At 45.3% G+C, this 14,458-nt stretch overlaps 1 protein-coding gene and 1 long non-coding RNA gene across 2 annotated transcripts in view; both read right to left on the bottom strand.

The window, feature by feature from the left end:
• Positions 1–2,582: 2,582 nt before the first annotated feature.
• LOC311123415 (inositol hexakisphosphate and diphosphoinositol-pentakisphosphate kinase 1-like) overlaps positions 2,583–14,458 on the bottom strand; it is a gene marked incomplete at its 3' end in the record, with an annotated part of 37,354 nt that continues 25,478 nt past the window's right edge. The window contains exons 24-28 of the mRNA XM_084197681.1: positions 14,122–14,262; positions 13,607–13,700; positions 10,065–10,190; positions 7,321–7,383; positions 2,583–2,833 (exon numbers count right to left, since the gene is read on the bottom strand). Of these exons, the coding sequence (XP_084053807.1) occupies positions 2,583–2,833; positions 7,321–7,383; positions 10,065–10,190; positions 13,607–13,700; positions 14,122–14,262 (675 nt within the window). The remainder of the gene's footprint in view (positions 2,834–7,320; positions 7,384–10,064; positions 10,191–13,606; positions 13,701–14,121; positions 14,263–14,458) is intronic.
• LOC311123420 lies at positions 11,905–13,350 on the bottom strand. Its single transcript, XR_014612586.1, has 3 exons — positions 12,624–13,350; positions 12,531–12,592; positions 11,905–12,499 (listed from the first exon to the last, which is right to left on the bottom strand). It is a non-coding gene; the product is annotated as an uncharacterized lncRNA (long non-coding RNA).

Here is a 14,458-nt window from a genome sequence, read left to right as displayed (position 1 = left end):
TAGGAAGGGTGAACGCAGAGATTGAACCCCGGTCTCCGGTTGGGAGAAGAGTATATGGGGTAGATTGCAACGAAGACACAGAACTTCGCATGGAGCACCGTGTTAGTGCTGGGTTTCTTAAAACGATTCTAACGAGAGATTACATGCACCTGCGTGCTAAAACAAGCTTGTTTGCAACGAAAACCCAACAACAATAAACCAGTGACTTAGCTGATCTTGCGTTGATACCAGACAGCTGCAACTTTCGTTGCCTAGGTTCTCTATTCCCGCCCCCAATTAAATAACATATCAGGAGCATCAGAAACCATAAGGCTGATGACTGTAAAATACTGTAAAATACTTATTATACTATAGGAGTAGTATGCCTATACTTCATTAAAATTTCATCTTAAATGGCTAAATAATGTGTGTTCCATTTGAAATAACTTTATTAGGCTACATTTTTATTCAATAAAAATTATAGATTATATAACGATTTACTTGTTTTAGTTACACATTTAAAATATGGACAGCACAACCACGAAAAATACTATATACTATATACTATATACTATAGGAAACTAGAAATGAATAAGAGGCTGCAACAACATGAGTTTTCCATTCATACAACATGTAGGGTAAATTACCACAGTACTGTAGATTTGCCGTGGTAAATGAAGAAATACTTTATTTAAGTTGTACGGCATAATTGTCATATAGATAATTCGCCCTTGGTACGTTCAAAAGGTAGGATTAACTTGTTCTGATGATAACCACCAGAGGGCGAAATAGTCTTGGAAAATGTTGGCAGCAATCAGGACTAAAAGAACCTCAACAACCACTCTTAGGAGCGGTAAATCGGTGGGCAATGATGGATGCAATAGAGTTCATCAGTGCGGGTGATTTTAACGCGTATTGATGGTTTAACGAGAGATTACCTTGTGTTAGTACGCTGGCCAATGTTCATTGCAATAGGCCGTCTGGGACTGGCCGGGAGTGTTACCGCTAGAGACTACAGCCCACAGGCTCTGCACAGTGTTGACTTCTGAGAGAGCGGGAGGAAAGCCTAAAGGGATCAACCAGTGATTTCATGTAGGCCGCTGGCACTAACGTCGGAGTAGATTTTCATGGGCTGGTCCACACTGCAGTGTCTGTTCAGTCATTGTTGCGCATGCTCCCGTATTAACCAGGGGGTGATATATGACACCTATCCATTCTTCGTGACTGATCGTGGTTAAAAGACCAGCAGATCTATGACTGATTCTGCTACTGCTTCAGTGTGTACAGTACAAACTTGATCCTACGGTCCTAGATTCACAACTGGATTATTTCCTAATTGTTTTCGCCATTTTCCACAGAGGTATAATATAACCCTATAACAGTTATATTGTTCTGTGTTGTATTGACTAGTTTGACATAGTGCTCTCATGCAGACAGTACTGTATGTGGCATAGACAATGCTGCAGTAATCATTACTACACACAGCTGGGTTAGGAGTGGTCCCCGGTGGATATGCTGAGAGCTGGGTTATGAGCGGTCGCCGGTGGATATGCTGAGAGCTGGGTTATGAGCGGTCCCCGGTGGATATGCTGAGAGCTGGGTTAAGAGCGGTCGCCGGTGGATATGCTGAGAGCTGGGTTATGAGCGGTCGCCGGTGGATATGCTGAGAGCTGGGTTATGAGCGGTCGCCGGTGGATATGCTGAGAGCTGGGTTATGAGCGGTCGCCGGTGGATATGCTGAGAGCTGGGTTATGAGCGGTCGCCGGTGGATATGCTGAGAGCTGGGTTATGAGCGGTCCCCGGTGGATATGCTGAGAGCTGGGTTATGAGCGGTCGCCGGTGGATATGCTGAGAGCTGGGTTATGAGCGGTCGCCGGTGGATATGCTGAGAGCTGGGTTATGAGCGGTCGACGGTGGATATGCTGAGAGCTGGGTTATGAGCGGTCGCCGGTGGATATGCTGAGAGCTGGGTTATGAGCGGTCGCCGGTGGATATGCTGAGAGCTGGGTTATGAGCGGTCGCCGGTGGATATGCTGAGACAGAAAGACAGAGACATAGAGAAGGCATGTAGATAAATGACATCAACACCCAGGCAGACCACCAAGCTATGCTCACGCCAGGTGACCAGATGAAATGAGTTCTCTGGTTTTCTAGTAATACCTACATAGTGGTTTAATCTCAGACAAGTGGTCTTGTCACATGCTGCACAGTTTTATACAACACAATGGGTCTAATTTCAGACAACATCTGACAACCTCTATCCGCTAGCTAAGCTACATTCCAAACTGCAGCCAGTTCATGGTTCAAAAGATCTATGTTGGCAACAGTCACTCAAATGAAGACCATTAGTACTAAAACATAAGCAAGATCAAATTTGAACTGAACTGCAGGGAGGAAATAAGATTCAGTTAGGCCAAATAATGCAAGACACCTAAAAAAGCCAAACCACACCAATGGCAAGCCGCACTCCCAAAAGTGGCAGGCAAGCATGCGTCAAACAAACCACCAAAGACAAAGCGGCGAAAGTCAACTGCGGCGGCAGTAACTAGCAGCACACCACTACCAAACGAAACCTCAGATCTGCAAGCAGTACAGCAGAGGGTTTAAAGGGCATAGGAGGGCAGAGAGCAGGGGGTTGAAGAGGGTCTGGGGAGCAGGGGGCCGGGGGGCTGACCGTAGAAGTACTCTAGGGGGTCCTGGCCAGAGACCAGCCAGTTACGGAAGAGGCGGAGGTGGTAGGAGCAATGGTGGAGGTGGTGGGTCAGTGCCCCGTCCAGAGAGAGAGGGCGGCCCAGGCTGGCATCAGTGGAGAAGCGCCTCAACAGCTGGGCAACGTGGTGCTCCTCCAAGGGCTCTGGGGAAGGAGGAACAGGAGGAGAGAGGATAGGACGGATGGAGCAGGGGAGGAGGACATGGAAGGGAGGCAGAGGATGACCATAAAGGAAGAGGGAAGAAGATAGAGTGGAGGAGGAGAGGATGAAGGAGGAGGAGGAGAGCCAGAGAGGTGGGAGGATGAGGAGGGGGAGATGGAGGGAGGATGAGGAGGCAGAGGGTGACGATAAAGGATGAGTGGAGGAGGTGAGGATGGAGGCGGAGGAGACGGAGGGGTGGATAGATGAGGTGGGAGGAGAGCAGGGAGGGGTAATAGATGAGGTGGGAGGAGAGCAGGGAGGGGCGGATAGATGAGGTGGGAGGAGAGCAGGGAGGGGTAATAGATGAGGTGGGAGGAGAGCAGGGAGGGGCGGATAGATGAGGTGGGAGGAGAGCAGGGAGGGGCGGATAGATGAGCTGGGAGGAGAGCAGGGAGGGGTAATAGATGAGGTGGGAGGAGAGCAGGGAGGGGTGATAGATGAGGTGGGAGGAGAGCAGGGAGGGGTGATAGATGAGGTGGGAGGAGAGCAGGGAGGGGTAATAGATGAGGTGGGAGGAGAGCAGGGAGGGGTAATAGATGAGGTAGGAGGAGAGCAGGGAGGGGTGATAGATGAGGTGGGAGGAGAGCAGGGAGGGGTGATAGATGAGGTAGGAGGAGAGCAGGGAGGGGTGATAGATGAGGTAGGAGGAGAGCAGGGAGGGGTGATAGATGAGGTAGGAGGAGAGCAGGGAGGGGTGATAGATGAGGTGGGAGGAGAGCAGGGAGGGGTGATAGATGAGGTGGGAGGAGAGCAGGGAGGGGCGGATAGATGAGGTGGGAGGAGAGCAGGGAGGGGTAATAGATGAGGTGGGAGGAGAGCAGGGAGGGGTAATAGATGAGGTAGGAGGAGAGCAGGGAGGGGTGATAGATGAGGTGGGAGGAGAGCAGGGAGGGGTGATAGATGAGGTGGGAGGAGAGCAGGGAGGGGTGATAGATGAGGTGGGAGGCAGAGGAGGATAAAAAGGATGAGGACAGGGGAGATGAGAGGATGAGGATAGGAGGAGGGTGAGAGGGAAGAAGGACAGGAAGGGGGGGAAGTGAAAGTGGAGGAATGACAGAGCGGAGGTAATGGGAGGAAGGACAAAGAGGGAGGAGAGAGAAGAGGTAGAGAACCCACTGTGTGGACAGAGAGGGGGTGACTGGGAGGAGGGAGAGAGAAGAGGTAGAGAACCCATTGTGTGGACAGAGAGGGGGTGACTGGGAGGAGGGAGAGAGGAGCGGTAGCACCCATTGTGTGGACAGAGATGAGGTGACTTGGAGGTACAGTAAGTTACTGCTATTTCTAACAGTCAACCATCTCATGTCAACCATCCCATTCCTCCATGCTCTGGACCAGCTACCATAAACGGCAAAAACCTTCAAGCAATATTCAGCAGACCCCATCCAACCCAATCCCAACCATCCCACAGGTTTGCAGAAAGGCCTCAGCAAAATCTTCTCCATCCAACTGTCACAAGCATTGACAGAGAGCAACGACTCAAAATCCAATAGATGTAATAGCGTATCACATGCCTCCACTGCAGTCTCATCTTGGTTACGGAAAAACCTCTGGGATACAATACATAGGTTTAGAAGACAGAAATAAAAATTCAATGAAAATCCACAGAGGAAATGTCAATATTGCTTTTGTATTTAATGCATTTCAATTTTTAACAGCACTGACTAGTTTCAAGTTGAGAGACCACAGAGGAGCATGTGATAGAACTGAATACGTTCAAAACGTTGAGACGTGGATCTACACATGCTTAATTTGTAAAATATGTATTCACAATGACACTAACATTCAAATCCTAGAGAGAAAAGGACACTTAACCTGGCGTCCAATAAAAATACACTACACGAAAGCGGTCCACCGTGCATAGCGTTTTTGCCGTGCCACAATCATTTTGTACAGGTTGCATAAAGCTGCAGTTGGATGTAAACCTTAGCCTCATTCCTTACTGTACCTGACACAGGCCACCACAGAGAGGGAATAACAGCCACAGCAGACGTATCATCCTGTGTCCCTATTAAAGTCAATATATACACACACAGTTGTGAATTAACATGCTTCAAGTTGCGTCATTTTTTTCTCTCCATAAAAGCAATTAGATGCTGTGTTCATGTACTGAAATGACATTTTAAGGGCCTCATTTATAAACGTTGCGTATGTACAAAATATACCCCGAAACATGCGTGCGCCAGTTTTCCTTAACCTCCACGCAAACTTTAGACCATGCGTACGCACATTTTCTAGTGGTTGAAGTATTGTATTGCAAGCAGACAAGTGAAAACTGGAAAATATAATAACAAGATGCAGCCATCTGCCATTAGCAAGAAGAGCAAAAAACTGTGTTTTATTTTTGGAATCCAAAATAATTAGACATAGGAATCATTGCAGAATAAATTCCTCACCTTTTCTGGCCTTGATGGGTTCATTTTCCCAAAGTAGCTATACAACAAATGACCACAACTGTCTCTCATATAATTGGACCGACTATCCTAGTAGGCTTAAACAGACAGGCTATGTACAGTACTTCAAGTTTTGCTATATGAGATCCATAGGCAGCGCAGTTTATAATACACAGTCCAATTGAACAGGTGGTCTTCTCCAGAACCTGCTATTCTCCAGAAGTGGCTCTGCCCTCCAGCAGCGATGGCTGCAAGGGTGGGAGTTGTCCAAGTACACCTGTCCCTGTCCCTAACCAACATCCCTACAGTCAGAATACTGGACCCCACAGGCAGTTGCCCAAGTACACGTCCCGGCCGGGTTGTCCTTGTCCCATCGCGCTCTAGCGACTCCTTGTGGCGGGCCGGGTGCATGCACACTGACTTCGGTTGCCAGCTGTACGGTGTTTCCTCTGACACATTGGTGCAGTTGGCTTCCGGCTTAAGCGTGCATTGTGTCAAGAAGCTGTGCGGCTTGGCAGGGTTGTGTTTCGGAGGACGCATGGCTCTCGACCTTCGCCTCTCCCGAGTCCGCACGTGAGTTGCATCGACGGGACAATTGGATATGACATAATCGGGGAGAAAAAGGGGTAAACCCCCCCAAACAAAAAAAAACAAAAAAATAATACTGGACCCCACAGGCAGTGGTCAAGTACACCTGCCCCTGTCCCTAACCAACCTCCCGACAGTCAGAATACTGGACCCCAGAGTGTGAAGTATGCTCAGAGCAGGTAATCTACTGTTTTCATGTGTCAATCTAACTATTCTTTTCTCCAGGTATTTGGTGATTGGACATGGAGTTCCTCCTGACTGCAATGAAGGTAAGACTAAAAATAAAAGCCTTGATGCCAGGTGCGCTAGATTAGGGTTGGAGTGAAAACCTACAACAGGGTTGGAGAGCACTGCAGTAGATGGTACATAGGCCCTCTCATATAGAGTTTATACACAGCAGTGTGTTTCATGTTGTAGTGGCCTGCGTGGTTTAGAGAGCATGCTGCTTGGATTGTGGGTTCGATTCTTTCTGGGGACTCTCATACCAAAATGTAAAGGAGCTTCCAATATTTCTCTCTCGAAAACCAGTTCTTCCTTGACCGTGTTGCAAAATATAATACAAAATGTCTGAACCCCTCCAATGTAATGATCATGTTTTAACTTTCACTACATAGTTTGTAGGTCCCAACCAGGAGGAAAATATTTTAAAAACGGAAGAGTGAATTGAATTCTCATTTTCGGTTTAAAAACATTTAGCTCCCGTTTGGTGCCCAATACCCAGTGAATATATCCGGTGTCTCAAGGAAAGTGTACAAAACCCCAAGGTACTGAAAAGGGTCCTGGAGAACAATGAGCTATGCATTTCACAAGCACAATCAAACAAACACATTGGTCATATGCAGATTCATCCATATCATGACAACCATACGTGGTAAAAAAATGTATAAAAATCACACGTTAACCCTTTCCCCGTTTAGCAGTAACCGCCAATCGTTCTGTCCCAGTCAATCTAGACTGCAAAACAGTTAATTCAGTTATCCAGTCACCTATTCAAACGTGAGGGGTATAAGTTGTAGCTTAGGTTGCCAATGCAGGATATTGAATGAGAATAGAGGGGACTGATTCACAAGAAACAGGGGAAGGGTTAGGAGTTGGTGGGGATTTTTGGTTGGTGTTTTCAAGAGATGGTTTCAATTCACATATTCAACATAGATAATATGTATATACACACATCCAAGGTCATATATACACATCTATCCACTGAAAAAAACATTGAATCATTGGGTGAGGGTGACAATTTTGTACGCAGGATGTTACAAACAGAATGTGGGGTAGTGTTAAAGTGAATGGGCAGACAAAAGAAAGACTGAAAAACCCAGAGGGTTGGGAAACATGGTAGTAACGGCCACGTGAAGTAGAACCGAAAAGTACAAATAGAGAGAGATTTCCAAAGACATGCAAGACAAACGGAGGTGAAGAAGTGGAAATATACTGGAAAGAAGCAGACGTACCATTAGTCGGATGCTTTGCAAACGACACAGAAAATCTCTTTACTGCCGGCATAGACAACAACTCTGAGGAAATAGAAAAAGGTCACTAGTGTTACCATCGGTCACAGAGCACCTGTACAGGGTGTGTACACTGGCTGTCTTGGTGGGAGGGGTGTTAACGCTACTTTCAAATAGTTCTTCTGGCATTAGGTACAGTGCTAAAGGTGTGAAGCATTTAGGGGCCATAGCAGAAAAGTACAAATGTTATTCCATTTGAAGTGTTCGTGGTTCTAAGGTAAGATGAGTTAAGATAAAAAAGGGACATAAGAGGGAAAGACAGGTAGGATCTTTTGTAGGAACACGCTAGATGGTCTAGAATTGACGAGGTACAAGGTATGTTAGAAGTGCTGGTGTTGCCTAATAAGATGATACTTTCAAGATCAAATTACAGGCTAAATGGATGAAAATCTCTCATGGTGACAGGATGAAATGAGATGTAGGAGATGGAAGACAAAAAAAACATTTCCCGTCTTGACAACTTGTCAGTGATTAGGGCCATTTTTCTGTCCGTATGATGGAGGCCTATACAAGCCCACAACTCCAACCACTCCCTTCAGATGTGTTGCATCCCAAATACAGGAGAGAGATTTGGTGCGTTTGATTCAGCTTGCCCATTCCATTGTGAATTAGGTTATCTGCCCTCCAGATGAGCCACGGTGCCAGGCAAACTATATCAAAAGCTTGGAGTTTTGTTCGAAGTAACAAAGCATTAAGACTGACAGCAGCAAAGTACTGTTCAAAACCATAATTTTGCTGGAAGGAGGCCAGCTTCTCAGACACATGCACACGCACGCACACACACACACACGCACGCACACATGCACACACACAAGCACTAATCATGTCAATCTAGGTTCTTCAAAAGGGACTATATTTGAAAACACAGTGATCTCAGATTCAGGTTTTTTTCATGATCACCAACAAGAGTAAGGACACGGATGATGAAAGACTTAATGGAACAACAGACATGATGAACGTGACACGACACTGAGTGAGACGCAACAAGACAACCGAGAAGATGGCAGCCCAATCGAAAAACAGCCGAATCGAAAAACAGCTATGACAACATCACAGTGACACCATGTGGACAGCCAAGTACAGACAGATTTGTCGTCCCATGTCTGATGGTCTAGGTAACACAAAAGACAATGAACAACTCAAAGCCCAACCTCCGCTATGTAAAGTTGGTATGTACAGGTAAACACAAAATGGCATTTAATGATGAGGGCATTCTCTCCATAAACCCAGTAACCCATAAACGTCATTTAGGTTAAAACAGATCCAAATACAGATTAGCCTAATCACACATATGGGTGTGCCTTTTGTGATATCAGCGCAAATATGTGCGTATATAGATTATTGTAAGAGCAAACATATGTCCAAGTAAGAGTATGGCCAATGGCACACTGTGCTCGTCATTGGATGGGACCTCTGCTAAATCCACTACTGGGACTATCTACTAGAGCTCCAGAGCCATCTGCTGACCGAGTCTCAGAAATACATTCAACTCTGATCAGGAAACCATGGGAACGTTCTAGAAAGAATTTGAATTAATTATATATATATATATATATATATATATATATATATATATATATATATATATATATATATATATATATATACACACACATACACACGCACACACACATCTTACAAGTCTATTTAGAATGTATTACAAGTCAACATTATAAATAGACCTACAGATTTTTTTATATCTCCATTTAACTGAAGATAAAGCTGTATAAATGGACATTTAGCTTAGTTTCCTACTGGACACCGTTGATATGGAAGCACTAAAGATATTTCACAAGAAGTCTATACAGATATTTCCTAATTCTTCTGAGCACTATGTGCCAGCAGGTTAACATTGAAGGAGGCAGGATACCTACAGTAGTGAGTTAGATAAGTGTTCTGTGTTAGACTTATTGCATGTAAATAGTTGTAAGACCATGTTAAACAGATATGAATACCAAAACATGAACCATGCAACAAATATGAGATCACAACAGTGGTGTAATATCTGGCTTAGGTCAGGGTTTCTAAGGGAATATGTTCCGCTGTGGTTGCTACGATGTGGCCCCAACTGATCTTTTCAGGCTTTGTCAGTCTTTAAGGGAGCAATGATATCTTATGTTCCATATTCCAAAAATGGCTAAGCTCTTTCACCTGGGCGCCACACTGTTTCTACGTGTATCAACGCAGGCTACATCGTGGTCTTGGCAAGACAACAACAACAACTTGGCTACTGGCTAGAGCGGAATACAAACTGGTATCCAGGCTAACAAAAAATGCTAAGGAAATGACCATTTTCACACTATTGTGCCGACCTGAACCAAACTGTGCTTGCTCGGATCATTTATTTTCATATTTCTCCTTGACAGCATGGTTCCAGCAACTATGGTGGATATGTGACAAGGCCAGCTAAGCTTGGCTCAGTACGGCTCAGCTCAGTAGTGTGAAAAGCCCCAAGGTGCACTACAAGCATTAAGGGAAACCTGCCCTGCTTGGTGTGTGACTATGCAATGTGAGGGATGGTATGGAGGTCTGGTGGCCAGCAGTCTAATGCAGGGTTAGACATCCCTGGTCCTAGATAGCCACAGGGGTGTGCAGGACCAGGGTTGCCCACCCCCAGTCTAACAATACCCATCCATTGTGTGTCTTTCTAGGCTAGAGGAAATATAAACAGGATCTTAGCCACATACCGTCTTTATAGGACAGGCTGCCCGAGGAGAATTTTTTTCGGTGTGTGCGTGCGTAGTCCTGCAGGTTGGGGGCGCTAGAGGAGCCTCCCAGGACGGTGGTACTGAAGAGTCCCGCACACTGAGAGCCTGTGGGAGAATTAGTCACCACAACATGCAGTTATTCAAACAATGCTCTGAATCAGTTAGCAAGGGGGGGAGAGGGGCATTTATCAGACCTGGGTTGAAATACTGTTTGAAATCCTGTCAAATACTATATATCTGGGCTTGTTGAGCTTATCTGGTGCAAAGGAACCAATGGAATAGTTGCAAAAGTGGAAACCCCGCCCATCTGGCACTCACTCTAGGCAGACTAGAGCAAACACTACAAGTATTTGCAAGATTTCAAATAGAGTTTGAACCCAGGTCTAGTAGTCACATGACTCCCCATACCAAGGTCATTCAACATCCTGACTCCTAACCTATGCAAGGCTAAGGGATCTACTCTAAAAAGACTTATGAGCTACTAGGCCTATTTAAGACCCTTTTCACATTAGTGTGCCGACCAGACCTTACTGGCTCTGGTAATATGTGGTTCAGTTGGTAAGAGAGTGACGCTAGCAATGTCAAGGTCAAAGGTTCAATTCCTGAAGGTATCACACACACATAAAAAATCATGTATGCACTCACTGTACTGTAAGTTGCCTTGGATAAAAGCATCTGCTAAGTGGAATATTATCATTATAATTTTATTTTGATTCAGATTTTCTTTTCACATTATCCTTTCCAGCACAGTTCCAGCAACTATGGTGGGTGCGTAACCAGGCCAGCATGGCTCAGATGAGTGGTGTGAAAAGTATTTAAGTCGGTACATATCACTTCATAGTTACACAGATGTGGTCAAACATATTGGCACCTTTGCACGCTTCACTATTTCTTCTAAAATAAGTTGACATTTAAAAAACGTTTGTTGTTCACACGTATTCGTTTGGTTTACAACTGCACATGATAAAACTTTTTTTTTTAAATAAAAACTTAAATTTAGATTTTTCACTTCAAAGTTTTAAAAAAATGGCCTGGACTAAATTACACAAAATTCTAATTAATTTGGTTGGAGGCAAGTGATTCTTGTTTATGTGTAATTTATCTCACCTGTGGTAAGTTGCAGGTGCCTACCGGGAAAAATAGCAATTCAATCAGTTTTAAAAAGAGAAACATCCTTCTCCAGTAAGGTAAATGCCATTGTGCATCTCAAATGGAACCCTATTACTTCTTAATATGTTGTTAATGACCGTGGCCCAGCTGATTCAATGTTATTAAGCTAATATTAGTATTCAAACCAGTAAGTTCAAAGTAAGTTTCTCAATTGTTAGAAAAATCCAAAGTAGATGCACTTGGAAATTCAAAATAATTGTCATTAGGATGGTTAATCATATCATAAAACATCAATTTTTACCAAAACTATGGTATCAGAATATCAGTGACAAGATAACTACTCATCGAGCAGCCGAGGACCACTGTACATCACTACAATCTTACAACCGAAAACCTGGCTACCACTTGAATAAGCCTCCAGTATAGTCCATAGTACCTAGCTAGGCCTTTAGTATAGTCCATAGTACCTAGCTAGGCCTCCAGTATAGTCCATAGTACCTAGCTAGGCCTCCAGTATAGTCCATAGTACCTAGCTAGGCCTCCAGTATAGTCCATAGTACCTAGCTAGGCCTCCAGTATAGTCCATAGTACCTAGCTAGGCCTCCAGTATAGTCCATAGTACCTAGCTAGGCCTCTAGTATAGTCCATAGTACCAAGCTAGGCCTCCAGTATAGTCCATAGTACCTAGCTAGGCCTCTAGTATAGTCCATAATACCTAGCTAGGCCTCCAGTATAGTCCATAGTACCTAGCTAGGCCTCCAGTATAGTCCATAGTACCTAGCTAGGCCTCCAGTATAGTCCATAGTACCTAGCTAGGCCTCCAGTATAGTCCATAGTACCTAGCTAGGCCTCTAGTATAGTCCATAGTACCTAGCTAGGCCTCTAGTATAGTCCATAGTACCTAGCTAGGCCTCCAGTATAGTCCATAGTACCTAGCTAGGCCTCCAGTATAGTCCATAGTACCTAGCTAGGCCTCCAGTATAGTCCATAGTACCTAGCTAGGCCTCCAGTATAGTCCATAGTACCTAGCTAGGCCTCCAGTATAGTCCATAGTACCTAGCTAGGCCTCCAGTATAGTCCATAGTACCTAGCTAGGCCTCCAGTATAGTCCATAGTACCTAGCTAGGCCTCTAGTATAGTCCATAGTACCTAGCTAGGCCTCTAGTATAGTCCATAGTACCTAGCTAGGCCTCCAGTATAGTCCATAGTACCTAGCTAGGCCTCCAGTATAGTCCATAGTACCTAGCTAGGCCTCTAGTATAGTCCATAGTACCTAGCTAGGCCTCCAGTATAGTCCATAGTACCTAGCTAGGCCTCTAGTATAGTCCATAGTACCTAGCTAGGCCTCCAGTATAGTCCATAGTACCTAGCTAGGCCTCCAGTATAGTCCATAGTACCTAGCTAGGCCTCCATTATAGTCCATAATACCTAGCTAGGCCTCCAGTATAGTCCATAGTACCTAGCTAGGCCTCCAGTATAGTCCATAGTACCTAGCTAGGCCTCCAGTATAGTCCATAGTACCTAGCTAGGCCTCCAGTATAGTCCATAGTACCTAGCTAGGCCTCCAGTATAGTCCATAGTACCTAGCTAGGCCTCCAGTATAGTCCATAGTACCTAGCTAGGCCTCCATTATGGTCCTTAGTACCTAGCTAGGCCTCCAGTATAGTCCATAGTACCTAGCTAGGCCTCCAGTATAGTCCATAGTACCTAGCTAGGCCTCCAGTATAGTCCATAGTACCTAGCTAGGCCTCCAGTATAGTCCATAGTACCTAGCTAGGCCTCTAGTATAGTCCATAGTACCTAGCTAGGCCTCCAGTATAGTCCATAGTACCTAGCTAGGCCTCCAGTATAGTCCATAGTACCTAGCTAGGCCTCCAGTATAGTCCATAGTACCTAGCTAGGCCTCCAGTATAGTCCATAGTACCTAGCTAGGCCTCCATTATGGTCCTTAGTACCTAGCTAGGCCTCCAGTATAGTCCATAGTACCTAGCTAGGCCTCCAGTATAGTCCATAGTACCTAGCTAGGCCTCCAGTATAGTCCATAGTACCTAGCTAGGCCTCCAGTATAGTCCTTAGTACCTAGCTAGGCCTCCATTATGGTCCATAGTACCTAGCTAGGCCTCTAGTATAGTCCATAATACAGTATCTAACTCCAGGTTGATTTCTATCAGAAATAGACAGTGACAGAGCACCATTGCCACCTCTCCCTCTACCACTATAGATTTTAATGACAGTTGGGGTGATATGGGTAAACACAGTTTCCATAGCTACAGTGTAAGGGAGGGAGTAGGGTAAAGTTGCCCCTAGACACTGCTCTTAGGATAATTTTGCACTAATGGTTAAGGATTGGGGGAGGGGAACTGATCCTAGATCAGCGCGTGTAAGGGAGCAGGGAGGAAGGAGACACCCACCTAGACCACTCTGCTTCATCTCAGGGGACTGGCGAGAGCAGGAGGGGAAGAGACGGTAGCTGCCTGCTTTGGATGAAGACGTCTCCGACAGGACCTGGGGTGACACACACACACAGGCACACACATATGGTAAGGAGCTAATTCAGAGCGTCTGACGCCATACACAGATCCCCATCACTGGCTGCCAGACTGAAGGACCACATGTGACCTCTGTCAGACAGACAAGGAACTCAGAGCAACAACAACACAGCAGGACAGCCCTGGCTTATGGCCGGATCCTAACTCAGGGAACACAAAAGTCTTACATTGAATATCAATAGTCTAAAGATGCTTGCACTCCTTGTCTCATCTTTCACTATTGCTACTACTACTACTAGTATTACAACTAGTACTGCTAGTATTACAACTACTACTGCTAGTACTACTCCTGCTGCTACTACTACTAGTATTACAACTAGTCCTACTACTACCTCTGGCTCTATTGACAATAGAAGAGTGTGTGTGTGTGATTTTACCTCCATAGACCCAGTCTTGCGGTTGTGAATCAGAGGGGATCTCCGGTGGATGCCCATTGGCTCAGAGAGCGGTACGGCCCGGTCGGGCTCGTCACGTGATAGATCCTCCAAGCTGCCAGGGTCTGTCTGTTTCTGATCATTCTGAACCGAGAAAGAGGGTGCCACAGACTAAGCACAGACATTGTGAAAACGAAAGCGCGCTCGCGCACATAACACATTTATATCTATAAAAACACAATGACACAATATACCGTACCCACAAAGGGCATTGATGTACCACTATGGGCGCTTTCATATTTCCCTGTATGATCCGGATGCTGGATAGTTTGGTACCCTG

Source organism: Coregonus lavaretus (assembly GCF_964263955.1).
Source record: "Coregonus lavaretus genome assembly, contig: HAP1_SCAFFOLD_733, whole genome shotgun sequence".
Classification (NCBI taxonomy): domain Eukaryota; kingdom Metazoa; phylum Chordata; class Actinopteri; order Salmoniformes; family Salmonidae; genus Coregonus; species Coregonus lavaretus.
Note: the sequence above shows the minus strand (reverse complement) of the source record. Positions and strands in the feature narration are given on the sequence as shown.